Raw genomic sequence first — 16708 nt, 5'->3', positions numbered from 1 at the left:
TATTAACTTGAATTTTCTAAATGCAACTTCATCATTCTGCAGATCAGCTAGGCTCACTTCAAAAACACGACCCTTGAGACCATCAGATGCAATTTTGGTTCCTTGAGTTCTCGTGACTAGTGTTTTCCCAATATTTCTTATATTGAACATAGCTGGTGCTTTGACATCATACCAATCTTTCTTAGAAAATGGGTCAACCCTGGATTTAAAAAAAGACAAACTTTAAGTTTTACAGATCACATAATTCTTAATGGCTTTTTTACTTTCCTCATTCTAACGATTTTAAAGGGCTAAATGGCATATAGACACCGCAGCGAACTATTCCTCTCACAGTGAACTCGGGCGCATATGTAAATCTAGCTCTCCCCACTGTGTTTCCCTGTACAAGCCGGAGACGTTAGAAGTTAAGCCACAAAAGAATCCACTCCCCACGCCAATCGGCCCTTCGATTACACCGCCTCCAAATAGCATGCATGTCTCTCGAACGTGACTGATACACGAAAGCCACATACTGGCAATGGGGGCTCTTCAGAGGACCTCGCGAACCTGCTTGGGGCTCTCGGGTTCCACCCGGCCTAAGCTGGGGGTTGCGGGGTCCTTGGTGCACAAGAAGGGTGCCTTCCTCAGCTCCAGCTCTTAAAAAGAGTGGCATCAATCACCCGTGCAACTTACGAGGCCCGTGAGCCCACAAGAGATACATGCCCGCTGCGACTGGCGGCGGCAGTCCAGCTCAAACACGGCACGCACAGGCCCACAAGGCCCGGGGAAAGGCAGCCAGGTCTGCCAGGCAGCGGTTCGGCGTTACCAACCCGACACGGCCAACGCAATCCGACTGGCATCCTCGCCATCCGGCCCACGCCGCGACCCAGAACCCGCCCGCCGACTCCAGCAGGACTCCAAAAAGCGGGAGGCCACGAGAGTCGCCACTTACACTTTTTTCTTGGCTCCCTTCTTGCCGCCTTTCGTAAGGCGCTTATTCTTGCCGACCGCCATGGTGCAGCTCCAAGGGACAAAAAGGCGGAAATGCAACTCGCGCGAGAACTTAGGCGTACGGGGCGGGGAAGCGCCGTCTACGTAACCTTTGACCTTCCGCGTTTTTTCGGCCTCAAGAACGTCGCGACCACAGAAAAAGGCCTTCCTTCCTCTGCAGCTGCGATAGCGCCCTCAAGTGTGGGGAGGCTGCGCTCCCGTGGCGCGGACGCTGGCGGCGTGAGGTGTAGGTTTCGGGTTACCGGTGGTTTCCGTGGCTCCGACTCCCGGGAGTAAGTTTCCGTGGAAGGAGGTGCCCACTCAACGTTTTTCAAAGCTGGACTCGCCATCTCACCTTTAAACCTGTTTCTTCTCGAGAGCATGGGATTTGGAATCAGGAGGCCCAGGTTCAAATGCTACTTTCAACAATATTTTAGCCTGTGACCTGTCTGTATGTCAGTTTTCTCATATTTAAAGTAGAGATAGTAATATAATCTACCTCATAAGATTGTTAATAGGATTTAATAAGTATTACTTTGGAGATACTAGTAATGTTCTGCTTGTTGATATGGGTGCTGGTGAAGTGGGGTATGTTCGCTTTGTGAACACCCATCAAGCTATATACACTTATTTGTGTACTTTATTATATGTTTCTCATAGATAGTTTTTTTATAAGTGGATTGAACTCTGCCGACTGTTTCCCTGGGAGACGGTGGTTCCAGCGTTCCCAGATTGTTTCAAGAAAAGTTGGACATTTTTTGTGCGTGAAATCTCCAAATTTTTCAATTTTTGCAACTAATAAAATTTTTTTTTTTAAATTGTAGGGCTTTAACAAAATACATCCTGTTTAGATGTGGTCCGCTAGCTTCAAGTGCAGCCTCTGGTACTCAGCCAGTGGCATGTTGAGTTCCCTTTTCTAACTTCTCCTCTGGCAAAAAAACCCTGTGAGCAAGCCAGAAACTCCTACTCACAATGCCCCACAAGCCTTTTAAATCCTATAACCCCTTCCACTTCTTCTAAGCCTCCATCTCCTACCTCCTCCTACCCACACCTTCTAAAACAATATTCCTGAATTTCCAATCCTATCCTAAAATCCTTTAATAATTCCATTAATCTCAGTTGCTTATAAGATAAATTTGAAGTCCTTATTTCACAGTATGAAAATACTTAACTACTGAATTGTACACTTAAAAATGGTTAAGAGGGTAAATTTTATGTTAGGTGTTTTTTTACTGCAATTAAAAAAAAAAAAAAGTCAGCCAGCCAAGTGGCGCGTTAATTAGGAGTTGGCTTGGGACACCAGCTCTGAGCAGAAGGGCTCTGGTTTGGATCCCACATGGGCCAGCGATGCTGCGCCCTCTATAGCTAAGATGGTGAACAACAGCTCTACCTGGAGCTGGGCTGCTGTGAGTTGCTGGGGACCTCGTAGGCTGCAGTGGGGCTGGCCTGCAGCTGGTGTGAGCGGCTGTCCAATGGCCAGAGAGCGATTGCCTCACCCAGGAAGAGCGCAATGATAATACCAACATGAGCCAGTGAAGCGACGTCCTCCACAACTAGACTGAAGAACAAAAAAAGGACACTAAGTTGTCTGTTCCCCTTCCCCGATTCCCCAATAAAATCTTTAAAAAAAAAAAAATCAAAGTCCTTAGCCAAGCCTATACAAAAACTCTTGTCAAGCCCTACTGACTTATCCCTTTTTCATTCTCATCATTATCTTAACCTTTACCAGCTACTCCAACTCCAACCATCCAGAACTATTTAAAATTCCCTGAACAAAATGGTTTTTTCTTCATTCCTTACCCTCAGCAGCAGGAAAATACCTGTGCATTTTCAAGACAGATCAGCTTCATTTTTTTCTTCAGTAAGAGGTTGATTCCGGACAAACAGGCTTTCCCTCAGACCTGCTCCCAGAAGACCTAGCACTGCTTAACTAACTTCTTAGTAACTGTTGATTACGTTTGTCCCTTTCTCACTGTGAATGCAAGGGCACACAATGCAATCATTTTCATATTTGTGCCCCATCACTTAGCACATAGTAGGCCCTCAAAATATTTGTTGGATGAACAAATAAGACATAGAAGATATCAATGGTGCTCCCAGTTTTTGAGCTTTATGGATCAATCCAGATTTTCATCATAATTTTAGGAACCAACAGGACTGAAAATTTTAAATTTCACCATGTTATAAAACAAACCCAAAAAACAACTGCCGTTTAATATCAGCATTTCATTTTAAAATTATTTTGACCCCCCCAAAATAAAAATAAAGAATGTATCCTTTAAAAGGTTGATCCTTTTAAATAAATAAATCAACTTTATGAAAACCTCTATAGACATTATTTTCCTTGTCTGATTGCAGACTGGTGAAGCTAGTGACCACGGGAATTAATGAGTCCTTCCAGATATAATACTGAGTCCAATAAACTCTATTAATTTTATACCCATAGTAACCTTGACTAAGTATACTTCATAGGTGGCAGGCAGTTCACTAATTTAAAACTTTCCCAGTGGAAAATGTTATAGACTCCCAGGATATCTACTGCAGAATAAAACCCAAATTTGCCTTCTTGCTGGTCTGTTTCTTCTTTTTGCCCGAGTGAAAAAGCCACACGGGAGGCATTAATGAAGTCTGCTGCATCTAGTTCATTCTAGCAACACCAGCATCTAAGGGATTTATCCAAGGTCTGTATTTTGATTCTTAACTTTGTTTTTTAATAAAAGCTTTTATAAAAGAAAAAAATTTCCCTAACACTGTTACATTAAGTGCAGCAATCATCAGTTTTAATTTAATTGTATTGAATAAAAGATGGCATGGTGGTGTAAAGGGTCTCAACCACCTGATAATTTCAAAATTAAGATAGACTAAAACAGAATAGAAAAAGGTCAGAATATATCACACCTAGTAAGGTGTCAATATTTCATTAATTTTCACCTGTGACTAATCTATTGAATACATTCAATGATTTTAGAATTTTGATTACTGTGTTTTTTATTTCTAAAAGTTCCATTTCTTTTTCTATTTATATCATTTTGTAGTTATTCTTTTCAGGCATCTTTAATATAGATTTAAAACCAGTAACCATAATTGTTTTACATTCACTGTATAATAATAGTTCCAGTACTGAAGTCTCTTCCAAGCTTTCTATTGTCTTTTTCTTTTGTGCTGGTTCTCCCTCATGAAAGTCTAGATATTTTGAGTCCCTAGTTATATTTGTGTAGTGGTCATTATGTTTGAGGCTTAGGATGAAGATACTCTCTTCCAAAAAGAATATGTATATCTTGCTAGAGTCCTACAGGCATTTAATTGAGCTTTTGGCTTTAGGCTTTCTGGAAAACCCAGGAGGTTCCAACCCAGCCATAATTCTGGGTTGGTGAACACATGGAGATGCTGGGAAAGTGGTGTGCTCAAAGGGTTAGAAGCTCCATCCCCCTTCTCCATATTTTGCCTATGCATCTCTTCCATATGGCTGTTACTGAATTATATATCCCTTTATAATAAGTCAGTCACCTGGTAAAATGTTTCTCTGAGTTCTGTGAATGGCTCTAGAAAATTAGTCGGACCCAAGGAGGGCGGGGAAGGGGGGTCATTGGGACCTCCACTATAGCTGGTCGATCAGAAGTATGGGTGATAACCTGGATTTGAGATTGGCATCTACAGGGGATCAGCAGTCTGGTAGGACTGAACCCTTAACCTATGGGATCTGATGCTATCTATGTGTAGATAGTGTCAGAATTGCTTGTTGATTTGGGAACACACACACACACACACATTGGAATGGTTTCCAAAATTAACATCCTTTTCTCCCAGTCTATAAATGCCTTCTAATCTCATTTCCTTTCCTTCTCAGCTGCAGCCCATGGTTTTCCCACCAAAACTATGTACTGCTTTTGCAGCCTTATCCTTCTCCAACCCTGCTCTGAAAACCTTAAGCTTAGTTTAATATGCAATCTACCTTCTATGGTACTATGTGCCCCCAGTTTTTTCATTCTGCTCTGTATCTATGACCTTGTGCAGTCCCCTTCCACACTGACTGGGCTTGTTCATATGACTTGCTTTGATCAAGGGACATTAGCAAGTATGACTTGAGCAGTGGCTTAAAAAATTGCTGGCACATACAGGGCTTGCTCTCTCTTTCTGCTCCTTAGAACAGTGAGCTCACTAACTGGAGAAACCTGAGCTAGCCTGCTGGAGAATGAGAGATCATTTGAAGCAGAATAAGTAGACGGAGCTGAGGTCTCTCCAGAACAACCAGCCTACCAACTATCAGGTAGGTATTTGAATAAGGCCATCCTAGACCATTTAATCGAACTGAATTTGCCCAGGACAGAACTACCCATTCGACACATAGAATCATGAGAAATAATGTTTGTTGTTATAAGTCATTAAATGTTGGGAGAATTTGTTCTGCAGCAAAAACATATATTTTCTCTATCCTTACATTTACCCTTACCCTCACAGCATGATTATAAAAAAGTTCACATTTCTGACTGGAACTATTAGAAATTAATAGTATCACATCTCAGTTGTATCTTTGGGACCCCTGTCAGTCCTTTTACCTGTCAGCCACTCTTCCTCTGCCTCTCAATGACTGACTTTTCAATCCCTCACATGTTCTTCCCAACCCCACCTCAGTCCTATCCCTTGTCATGTTTAGAAAATGACCTTGTTTCCTACTTCAAATAATGGGCTTGCAGGTCACTGTAAGGACTCTGGATATTTTTCTGTGTGGGATGAGAAGCCATTGGAAGATTTTGAGCAGCAGAGTGACAACTCTGGCTGCTATGTGGTGAATACAATGTAGTAGAGAAAGAGTAGAATCAAGAAGTTAGAGATGGGGGTAGCATGGTTTAGGGTGGTAGAGGCAGAAGAGCAGAGGGTGGAGAGAGGTGAAAACAGGACACCATTCAAGGAGAGTAAGACGCAAATAACATCCTCTGGAGTTGCGAGATGCAGTTGCCCTGGGTGGAGGGATCCATTGAGGATCCTGGTCGTATTTGGAAGATAAGAACCGGCAGAATTTGCTTATGAATTGTGTGGAAAGAAGAAGAGGAATCAAGGATAATCATATGTATTAAAATGATTTTTTAAAATTTGTGCTTACCTACCTTACCCCCTCTGGGCATAAGGCAGACTCTGTAGTAAATATCTTTCTTTGTATGCTAGTCTTGAGTGAATGGATGGATGAATCCTAATTAATATTATTCTTTAAAGCAGATTACCCATTTTCTTTGGAGATATAGCTTTTCTATTTACAAAATAAAAATAGTATATAATAATGAATTCTATTGTAGAGGTGTTATAAATGGGTTTATTGACATGTACTCTATCCTAGTGCTTCCCAAAGCACAGTCATCAGGACAATTGCAGGTCAACAAACTGTTATCAGTATGAGCTAAGGAGCTTTTGACAGAATGAAATCCATTTTGTAACTAAACACTGTTTAGTTCAGCTGACTTTTTTTCTCCAAGAAAACTTTGTCTATTAAGCATGCTGATTTGTATTCTGGCTTAAGCTCCTTATCTTGTTGTCAAGTGGCACCTTTTGTTGCAGAACCTCCAAAGAAGCTCTCAAGGTTCGTTTGTAGAAGAACGTAGGATAATCAAGCTTCCAAGACTCCAGACATATCCAAATGAGGCGCTGCATGTGGCAAGCTACCTTTCTTAAAAAAAAATAAAGTGGAGCACTATAATGAATACATGACTGCAGAAATAAAAAGCTTGGACAAGGGAGGCACCAGAAAGAACCTTGAATGTGCTGATTTAGATCAGAAGCTTAGTTTATAAGAACTGAGTATATAATGGAAATGGCTATAAGCAAATTTCTGTGAGCAGTTCCAGGAACCCCAATAGTCAGCGTCCAAATGGCCATGAGAGTCAGTTTGATCTGTCACTTAGGGGATAAATTAGTGGTCTGGAGAAGAAAGGATCTTGGATCTGGAGGGAATTTAGTCTGGGCTTGGGTGGAAATATTTTTGATTAACAGGAGAGAATAACCTCAAGGATCAGATATAGAGAAAAGTGCTTTTGACAAGATGGGGAGTAAACAAAGGATGATTTTAAAGAAAATGCATTCATTAATGTATTCATTCATTAGTAGTAGGCACTATAAAATGGGGGAAACACATAGACTGTGCCTTCAAGAATCTTGGTCCTGATGTGATGATTCACCTCAAATGACATCAAAAGCAGACATTCATCAGAGGAAGGTTATGCTCTCAGTGTGGTGGGATTTTAAAGGTGTCGTTTTTTTCAAGCTCCTACCAAGGAACCAAACAATCAATTCAAATGTTACTGTCAGCAATTGGACAGTTTGAATGAATCCATCATCCAGAAACGTCCAGAGCTTGTTAATTGTAACGGAGTTGTATTCCATCGCGACAACGTGAGTCCACACACAAGTTTGATCACCCGTCAAAAATTATTGGAGCTTGGATGGGATGTGTTGCCACACTCACCATACTCGCCTCACCTTGCGCCATCAGACTTCCACTTGTTTCCGCTGTCTTCAAAACTCCTTGCGTGATATAACGTTCAATTCAGATGAGGCTGTAAATCAGCACCTTGTTCAGTTTTTCGCAAATAAAGACAGGTCCTTCTATGAACGAGGAATTATGAAGCTCACTGACAGATGGCAAAAGGTTATTGAACAAAACAGGCAATAGATCATTGATTGATCTTTGTTCTTTATATAAATAAATGACCTTTGAAAAACATAGACAAAATATGTCATGACTTTCAAGACTACCCAATCCTTAATGGTAAAAGACTGGGTGATTTCTCCCTAAGATCAGAAATAAGACAAAGATCTCCACTCTCCTTACTACCATTCAACATTATACAGAGAATCTAGCAGGGAAATAGGACAAGAAAGAAAAAAAATAAAAGGCATCCAGATTGGAAAAGAAGTAAAATTATATTCACAGATTATATGGTCTTGTATTTGGAAAATTAAGAGAAATCCACCCAAAATTATGACAGCTCAAAAACTAGTACAGTAAGGTTGCAAGATTCAAGGTCAGTATACAAAAGTTAATTATGAGTTTTATACACTGGCCATAATCAGAAAATGAAATTAAGAAACAATTCTATTATAGCATTAAAAATAATACAGTATTTAGGGATAAATTTAATAAAGGAAGTACAAAATAAATACATAAATAGAAATAAACTCGTGTGTCAATGGTCAGCTAATTTTCAACAAGCATGCGAAGACCATTCAATGAGGAAAGAATAGTCTTTTCAATAAATGATGCTGGGACAACTGCATAGCCACATGCGAAAAAATATAGTTGGATTCTTACCTCACACCATATACAAAAATTAACACAAAATGGACCAACAACCTACATTTTACAGCTAAAATTATTAAACACTTGGAAAAATATAGAGTTAAATCTACTTGACCTCAAATTTGTTAATTGGTTCTTCGATGTGACAACAAAAGCACAAGCAAAAAAACAAAAAGTAAATTTTACTTCATCAAAATTTAAAACTTTGCTTTTAAATGACACTATCAATAAAGTGAAAAGAAAATCCACAGAATGGAAGAAAATATTTACACATCATATATTTGATAAAGGATTTGTATCTTGAATATATAAATAACTCAATAGTAAAAGACAGATAATCCAATTAAAATGGGCAAAAGATCTGAGTGGACATTTCTCAAAAAAAAAAAAAGATATACAAATGGTCAGCAAGCACATGTATAACTGAATGCAATCAATAGTCAGGGAAATACAAATCAAAATTATGATGTGATATTCATACTCACTGAAATGGCTATAATCAAAAAGTGAATCACAAATGGTGAGGATGTGAAGAAACCTTATACACTGCTGGTGGGTATGAAAAATAGTGCAGTGACTGTAAAACAGATTGGCATATTTCCAAAATGTTAGATCTAGGGTTTCCATGTGACCCGGCATTTTCACTGCTGGGTATATAACCTAAAGAATTGAAAACAACATGGATAGATCTTGAAATCATTATGCTAAGTGAAGTAAGTCAGACAAAAAGTCGAAAACCATATGACTTCACTCATATGTGGAATATAAAACGGAAAGTAACAAAGGAACAAGACAAGCAAATGAAGAAACAAAAACTCATAGACACAGACAACAGTTAGCGGTTACAAGAGGGTAAGGGGGGAGGGGGGTGGTAGAAGAGGGTAAAGGGGGTCAAATATGTGGTGATGGAAGGAGAACTGACTCTGAGAGGTGAGCACATAATACAGCATACAGATGATGTATTATAGAATTGTACAATTGAAACCTATGTAGTTTTGTTGACCATTGTCACCCCAATAAATTAAAAAAAATAAGAATTGAAAACACGTGTTTAAGTAAAAGCTTGCTCACAAATTCTCATAGCAGCACTATTCACAATAGTCAAAAGGTAGAAATAATCCATATAGTCCAATAATAGATAAATGGATAAACAAAAGGTGGCATATCCGTACACAGGAATATTATTCAGCCTTAAAAAAAAGAATGGCACATGTTACAACATAGATGCACCTTGTAAACATCATGCTAACTGAAAACCAATTCAGACACAAAAGGCCACATATTGTATGATTCCATTTATTGAAATAACCAGATTTGCCAAATCCTTAAAGATGGGAAACAGGTTAGTGGTTCCCTAGGGCTGGGTGTAGGGAGAAATGAGGAGTTAGTTAAATGGCAGGATTTTTTTTTTTTTTAGGTGATGAAAATATTCAGGAAGTAGATAGTGGGAATGGTTGTACAACATTGTAAATATGCTAAATGACACTAATGGTGAATTTTATTTGTATTTTACAATAATAAAATTAGCAGCAACCCATCTACCTACCATCCAGTTTAAGAAGTAGACCTTTCTGAATACAAAAATAAGCAAACTGACTTCAATAATAAAAAAATGGATTTTTAATTTTTTTTTCTTTTGAAAGCAAGCTAGAGCCTTTTACTGCATATGGTATGCCAGATGCCAAAATATATAGTTCAGAGTCCTTTGGTAGGCTGTGAGGAGCCATGGTAAATTACTGAGCAATGAAGGGACACAATTAGAACTCTGTTTTAGGAAATCCATCTGGCATCACGAGTTTAACTGGAGAGGGAGGAACTGGAGGCAGACCTCTTGTAATGGTCTAAGCCCCTTGAGGCCTTAAATTGGGCATGGTAGGAATGGAAAAAAAAACATAGGAAAGACTGTATTTGCCATTTTGTCTTCTTTTATATCCACTGCACCTACAATCAGATTTCTGTCGTAGCAGGAGTTAGCATACCCGAAGATATGTACCAGTATTCTGCTAGATACAGAAATATCTAGAGCTCCCCAAGGAAAACATCAGACCAGGAAATATTGGGCAGCCTAAAACTTATTTTTTCTTTTCTTTTTTTTTTTTTTTGCTAAGCAAAGAGTTTACAGTATTTACTTTCTTAGTCTATCTCTAACTGGCCTAAGATAAGCAACAGCTATCATTTACTGATCACTTGCCAAGTAACTTATACATTTTTTTCTGATCAGTTCACTTAACCCTTTTTTTACAACCCTGTAAGATGAGTACTACTTAGGTCCACTTATGGATGAGTAAACGGTTCAGTGAGAAGAGACTTGTCCTTTAAGGTAAGGGGACTTGGACTTCATACCTGACTCCAAAGCCTGTGCTCTTAAGGAAAAAGGAGGGGTTTGGGGGAGAGTTAAAATTGAGAAGCATGGTGTTTTTGCTGCTCTAATCAGTCTCTATTTCCTCTGAATTTACCATAGTTTTTCTTTCAGAAGGGCCAGGGTAAGCTTACTGCTTTCTGGACGTTTGAACATATTTATTTTAATCAGTCCTTAGGGGGCTCACAAAAAGACTTACTTATGTACATCTCTTCTAAGAACATTAAGCTGTTGCATTATAGACAGAGCAGGTCACACTCCTGAAGTAGGTAGCGAGGGCCTCCACCAAAGAGTTGGACTTTTACTGTGCTAAGCATCAAAAGAGGTGAACTGAAACAGGAAACCAGAGCTAGAGGGCCAGGAGGGGGAACTGCAGGTATTTGGCTGTGACTCATTCTGTCATTTTGTTGAGAGTTCATTACAACACCCTCCTGGAAGGAAAAGAAAAGCTGACCTGTACAGCCCAGTGACAGACAGGCCTAGGCCCCACAGCTGAAGATGAATGAGCCTTATCGTAACAAAAGATTATCTAGGTTCATGTTACTCTTTTTGTTCATTTTCCTCTTGTTATCCCTCGACCTCTGGTAAAATCTTATTTAAAAGTTTCAGCTTGATTTAACTAGGCCACACGAGGTTTTAAAAAAAAAAAAAAAGGCCGTGTCCAACTTAGACCAGAGGCAAAAAGATTCTGGGGAGTAGGCCCCCTTGAGGCCAGTATAGGTGATGGAAGCTTTAATTGTGAGCTCCTAAAGGGAAGGTAAAACTCAGGACATCAAAATTGGGGGTTAAACAACCCGGCCACTTCTCATTGTCCACGGCATGGTCTCCTTCCCTCTGCCATCTGTTAAGGAGATGTGATTTGTATTAAGGGAGCCAGGGGTTCCTTATCCATTTACCTTAGAACAATGTTTTTCAGTCTGCAGGTCAGCCCCATCAGTAGGTCATGAAATTAATTTGGGGTTGTCAATCAGCACTTGTTTTTAAATGAGATAGGATAAAAACTATTATGTACTTAGAAAGTTTATTATTTTTTGAGCTTTTGTTTCAGTTTTTTTGTTTTCTTGCTCTTTGTCTTTTTTTGTTTCAGTTTTTAAAAGCTGCGTGCATGTGTGTTGAGTCATGTGAAATGCATTTCTCACTGTGGGTTACGATCAGAAAAATTTGAAAACCACTGTTACACATATATATCTAATAAAGTCAGTTAGGATTATCAAGGGGAAAAAATCCTTACATATTTTTGTTGTTTTATTTTATAATTTGTACACTCAGAGATTTTTCCCGTTAACACATTTTCCTTAAAAAATTTCTTCTGGGTGCTTTCATTCAGGAATTTTGCACTATTTCATAGTTCACAGCTCTGTCAACACCTTTCTTTGGACTGCCAGGAATGAAGACAAATCTGCTGGGGAGGTTAGGTGCCTGGAAATAGTGACCCTTGGTGGGATTTGAACTTCTTTAACCTCTTTGCTTCTTTCAAGAGTGAAAGACTTAGGCCTTCCCCTGTCACGCCTGTGTCGGGACTCAGCCACGCCTGCTGATGGACAGGGACACTGAGTCTCCGCCGGAAAGACCGCCAGTTCTCGTCTAGAGACAGTGAACTACTACTCATCACTCCTGAATTGCCTGGTCCTCGTGGCCTTGATTGCGATGCTAGACAAACTGAAGTGTCACTCTATAATTTAAATGTCTTTCTGGGACCAGTATGGGTCACAATGCCTCTCTCATACTCCCTGCTCCCTTGAGTTCAATAGCAAGTATTTACACCATTAATTCTGAACCTTAATCATACTGAATTACATGTGATTAAACTGTTTCATATATGTATGCATAATTAATGTGAATTCATTTATCTCCCAGATATTTTTCATTATTCTATAAGTTTGGTTTATAAGCCAAGTACTCAGATATATTTGTTTACCACAAAAGAACAATAGAACCTTGGTTATGTCTTCATGGCTTGTGGGGGTTGGGATGGGGCGAGGAAGGTATTTACCAAAAAGATGAGCAAAAAGATGAACTGATATCTCTTTAGTGATATCACTCAATAATTATAACGTATAACAATTTATAGGCAATTTAGGGAAGACTAAGGAAATCCCAGCAAAAGCAAAATCTTAGTGTAAATAGTTGACTGACGTTTAATCCACCTCAGATGACTAGTCTAAAGCAATCACAATTATTCTATTCCCTTACCAGTAATTGGTTCCAAATTAGGCATATGACCAATTGTGCCAGGGTTCATAGAAATACTTCCTCACTTCTAAGAGTTGTCTTCTTTCTCTGGATGTTGCCATGCCTGGGTTATGATGCCAAGGATTTCTGCTGTAACCTCTCTAGTGCCTGAGGATGAAGCTCTGTCTGAAGGATGGCAGAGTAAAGGGATGAAAGAACCCTGGATCCTGCATGACAGTGGTATGCAACTGCATCTATCAGCCCTGCCCTACCTCTGAACTTCCTTGTTATATGACAATACATTTCCTTATTGCTTGAGTATTATTGGGTTTTAGTAATTATTTACAGCTACTGGATTCTAACTGGTCTAGTGAATGTTAGTGACACTTGGTAACCCTGATTATCCCTAGATGCTGCTAAAATGCTTTCTTCAACTCCTCCTGTATTTTCAGTGTAGAGAACCCTCCAGAGAATATACATGGCTTCACAATTTTAGAAACTCTCCCAGGTACCTAGCCCTCAGTATCTTGTCAGTATTAGTTTATGTCTGTCAAAAGCTGCTATTCTCTCCCTTTTAGCCACTGACTTCCGTTGGAGACTCAGGCCAGGTTTGAGAATTTAATTATTTCCTTAACAGGGAGCATATACAAGATCCTGCTTGCTGCTGGTACTTACATCTGTTACTTCTCTTAAATTCTGAACTTTTTTGACTAGAATGCTTGAATAGGTTTCTGGTTCCATATTGCCCTTCTTGCCCGTGTACTGACACAGATTGAAGAGGCTACTTCCAAGCTTACCTTCAAGAGGCCCCTCATTGTTTACGCTTCACCTGCCTACCTGAATTCCTGATCCATTCCTTCTCTGACTTTCCATGTCTTTATGTTTACTTACAGCATGATAAAAAATATTTGCAAAAAGAAATGCCTAGCCCAAAGTACATTGGAGAAGTATTTCAGCAGGAGTGACCACAATAGTGATTCATACTTTCTTATGCCTGTTTTCTTTCTTGAGGTAAGGAGAATTTATAAGCTGTTAACTTTGTATGCTCTGCATGAACTGTTGTAAAAGTTTCAGATGCATATTGAATTAAATTTTTTTTTTGTTTAACTACCATAGATTCCAACGAGAAAGGAAAAATTAACCAAAAAGATTTATTTCAAGAGTGGCTGTTATTTAATTAAAATATCATTAGTGATAGTTCACTATATTAAGTTAATAACTTCTTTAATATAGCCATTTGTCATTTATAGACAACACCCCATTAACCTGAGTAATCAACTCTGTTTTCCCTTCAGTTCAATTTAGTCAATTTTAGGGGTAATCACAGATTTTTCTATGGCTTGTGTTTGTAAAATAACTTCTTGCGATCTGCTTTATGTGCATTTACACATATGAAAAGAAGTCAAAATATATTACAAAGCCTTTATTCTTATATATTAACTATGTGAAATTTAATTTCCTACCCATCAAAATACTTTTCCTTTTAATTATCAATTAGTTTTTTTTGTTCTTCTTGTAATATACTCCTGAATTACTTTTCTACCTGCTATAAAATTCTAAGGAATTATTCATTATGTGTTAGGAAAACATTATTCTTGATCCAGATCTCCAAAGGCTTGTTTAAAAAGCAATTTATCATCAAAATTTTAAAATTTGTGCTTTAAAGGAAGTAAAAAGACAACCCAAAGAATGGGAGAAAATATGTGCAAATCATATATCTGATAATAGACATGTATCCAGAATGTATAAAGAGCTTTTACACTTAATAATAAAAAGACAAATAACCCAATTAAAAATGGGCCAAGGATCCAAATAGACATTTCTCCAGAGATATACATAAGACCAATAAACACATAAAGATGATCAACATCATTAGTCACTGGGGAAATATAAATCAAAACCACAATGAGATACCACTTCACTCCCACTGGGATGGATGGTTATAATAAAAAAGACAGACAATAACAAATGTTGGTGAGGATTTGGAGAAATTGGAGCCCTCATCTATTGATGGTAGGATTGTAAAATGATGCAACCATTTAGGAAATCAGATTGGCAGTTCCTCAAGTAGTTAAACAGAGAATTACTATATGAGCTAGTAATTCCACTCCTAAGTATAAACCAAAGGGAATTGCAAACATGTGTCCACACAAAATTTGGACCCAGGGGTTCATAATAACCAAAAAGTAGAAACAGCCCAAATGCCTGTTAACTAATGAATGGATAAACAAAATGCGGTATATCCATGCAATGGAATATCACTAGTCCTATTATGGACTAAATGTGTTCCCAGCATATTCATATGTTGAAGCCTTTACTCCAAATGTGATGATATTAGGAGATGGAGCCTTTGAGAGGTAAATAGGTTTCAGTGAAGTCATGGGAGCAGAGATGCCATGATGGGATTGGTGCCCTTTTAAGAAAGGCAAGAGACACTGGAGCTTCCTCTTTCAGCTATATGAGGACAGTGAGAAGACGGACGTCTGTAAGCCACCAAGAGGGCCGTAACCAAGAGCTAAATTTGCCAGCACCTTGATCTTACCAGGGGCTGGGGGAAGACAGAAAAATGAGTGACTCCAAGTTGGTATGGAATTTCTTTTTGGGGTAATGAAAATATTCTAAAATTAGATAATGGTGCATAACTCTGAATACACTAAAAATTACTAAAAGGGTGAATTGCATGATATGTAAATTATATAGTATCTCGATATGAAAGCAATTCAATTTTCTACCTGTATAGGTTCCGTTATTTAACAAAACTTTTACTTCCAGAAATATATTCAAGGTAGAATATATTCAAATATATTCAATAGAATCAAGGTAAGAAGTACATAGAAAAGTATTAATAGTCCACAACAATGAATCATCCAAATTCACATTTTACTCTCTCAAATATTTTCCCCATGATTTACACACTTTTGTTTCCCTTGAGGTGAAGGTTTCAATTAAAGTATTAGCCCATCTATTGACACTGACTGGAGAGAGAGTCAAACTTAGCTCTCATTTTTATCTGCTGAAACCAATTTATTTCCAAACCTTCAAAGAAATTTCAAAAAGAAACCAAGTGTAAGCTATCATCCAAAGAATGCAGTATTTCAATAAGACTCTTAAAAAGGGAGACATTTTAGGAGTTTTAGGTTCCAATTAAATTTGCCGTTTATTATGTTTGCTACCATTCCTTAGTGAATGTAGATGAGAATTCCATAGTAAATGGATCATGAAAGAAATACAAATGAGTATATGAAAAGATTATAAAGAAAATTAAGGCAGTGTACATTAATATAACAACAAGAAATCATTTTACTCCTTCCAGATTGGGAAAGATTTAAAAGGTTGATAACATTTAGTGTGGAAGAGAATGTTTGGAAATAAGCACTCTCATCTTACTGTGAGAATAAAAAGGTATGATTGGTTTGGATAGTAACTTGCAGTATTGATTATAATTTTAAATATGTATACCCTTTGATTCATTAAGTCCTATTCAAAGGAAATATTTTCACAAGTGTGCAAAGATAAAATCACAAGAATAGCAACTGAAAGTTTATTCGTAATAATGAAAATTGGAAACAACCCAATAATGGGGCAACAGAATACATATTTTGTTTCCTGATTATTATTCTAATTCCTCATTAAGTGAAAAAAAGAAAGTGGTTTGAATAGGATGTATTGGATGAATAATATTGCATTTTTGTAAAGTCAATATATGGTTCTATATAATCTAAGTACATAATAGGTGCTCATTAAATATATAGGTTGTTAGAATTAATGTCTAGGTTAAAATGTGCACTTAAAATCTAGAGGTTATGCAAAAATTATCAGAAATTACTGGTAGGAATGGTTGTAGTATACTTTTATTTTCTAAATTACACATTTCTGAAATATTTGCATTTCTTGTAAAGACTGCATTTCATAATCCAAAA

General features: G+C 38.0%; 1 protein-coding gene and 1 long non-coding RNA gene across 7 annotated transcripts in view; one reads left to right on the top strand and one right to left on the bottom strand.

The window, feature by feature from the left end:
- Window positions 1-1042, bottom strand: part of RPS3A (ribosomal protein S3A) — a 4164-nt gene extending 3122 nt beyond the window's left edge. The window contains exons 1-2 of one of the 2 annotated variants that reach the window (XM_019641257.1): window positions 932-1042; window positions 14-199 (exon numbers count right to left, since the gene is read on the bottom strand). In XM_019641257.1, coding sequence (XP_019496802.1) covers window positions 14-199; window positions 932-993 — 248 coding nt within the window. In that variant the 5' untranslated portion in view covers window positions 994-1042. The remainder of the gene's footprint in view (window positions 1-13; window positions 200-931) is intronic. The other variant, XM_019641256.1, reaches the window with a different exon arrangement.
- A 21-nt stretch (window positions 1043-1063) lies between these two features.
- Window positions 1064-13791, top strand: LOC109382024 (uncharacterized). Of its 5 annotated transcripts, none has more exons than XR_002123866.1 (3): window positions 1064-1420; window positions 5115-5236; window positions 13682-13791. It is a non-coding gene; the product is annotated as an uncharacterized LOC109382024 (long non-coding RNA). The 5 variants fall into 5 exon arrangements; XR_002123865.1 differs by lacking the exon at window positions 13682-13791 and adding an exon at window positions 12954-13062; XR_002123867.1 differs by lacking the exon at window positions 13682-13791 and adding an exon at window positions 12931-13062.
- Window positions 13792-16708: the final 2917 nt, after the last annotated feature.

This window comes from Hipposideros armiger, unplaced genomic scaffold, assembly GCF_001890085.2.
Source record: "Hipposideros armiger isolate ML-2016 unplaced genomic scaffold, ASM189008v1 scaffold_58, whole genome shotgun sequence".
NCBI classification, from domain to species: Eukaryota; Metazoa; Chordata; class Mammalia; order Chiroptera; family Hipposideridae; genus Hipposideros; species Hipposideros armiger.
The sequence above is the reverse complement of the archived record's forward strand: the minus strand, read 5'-3'. Positions and strand labels throughout refer to the sequence as shown.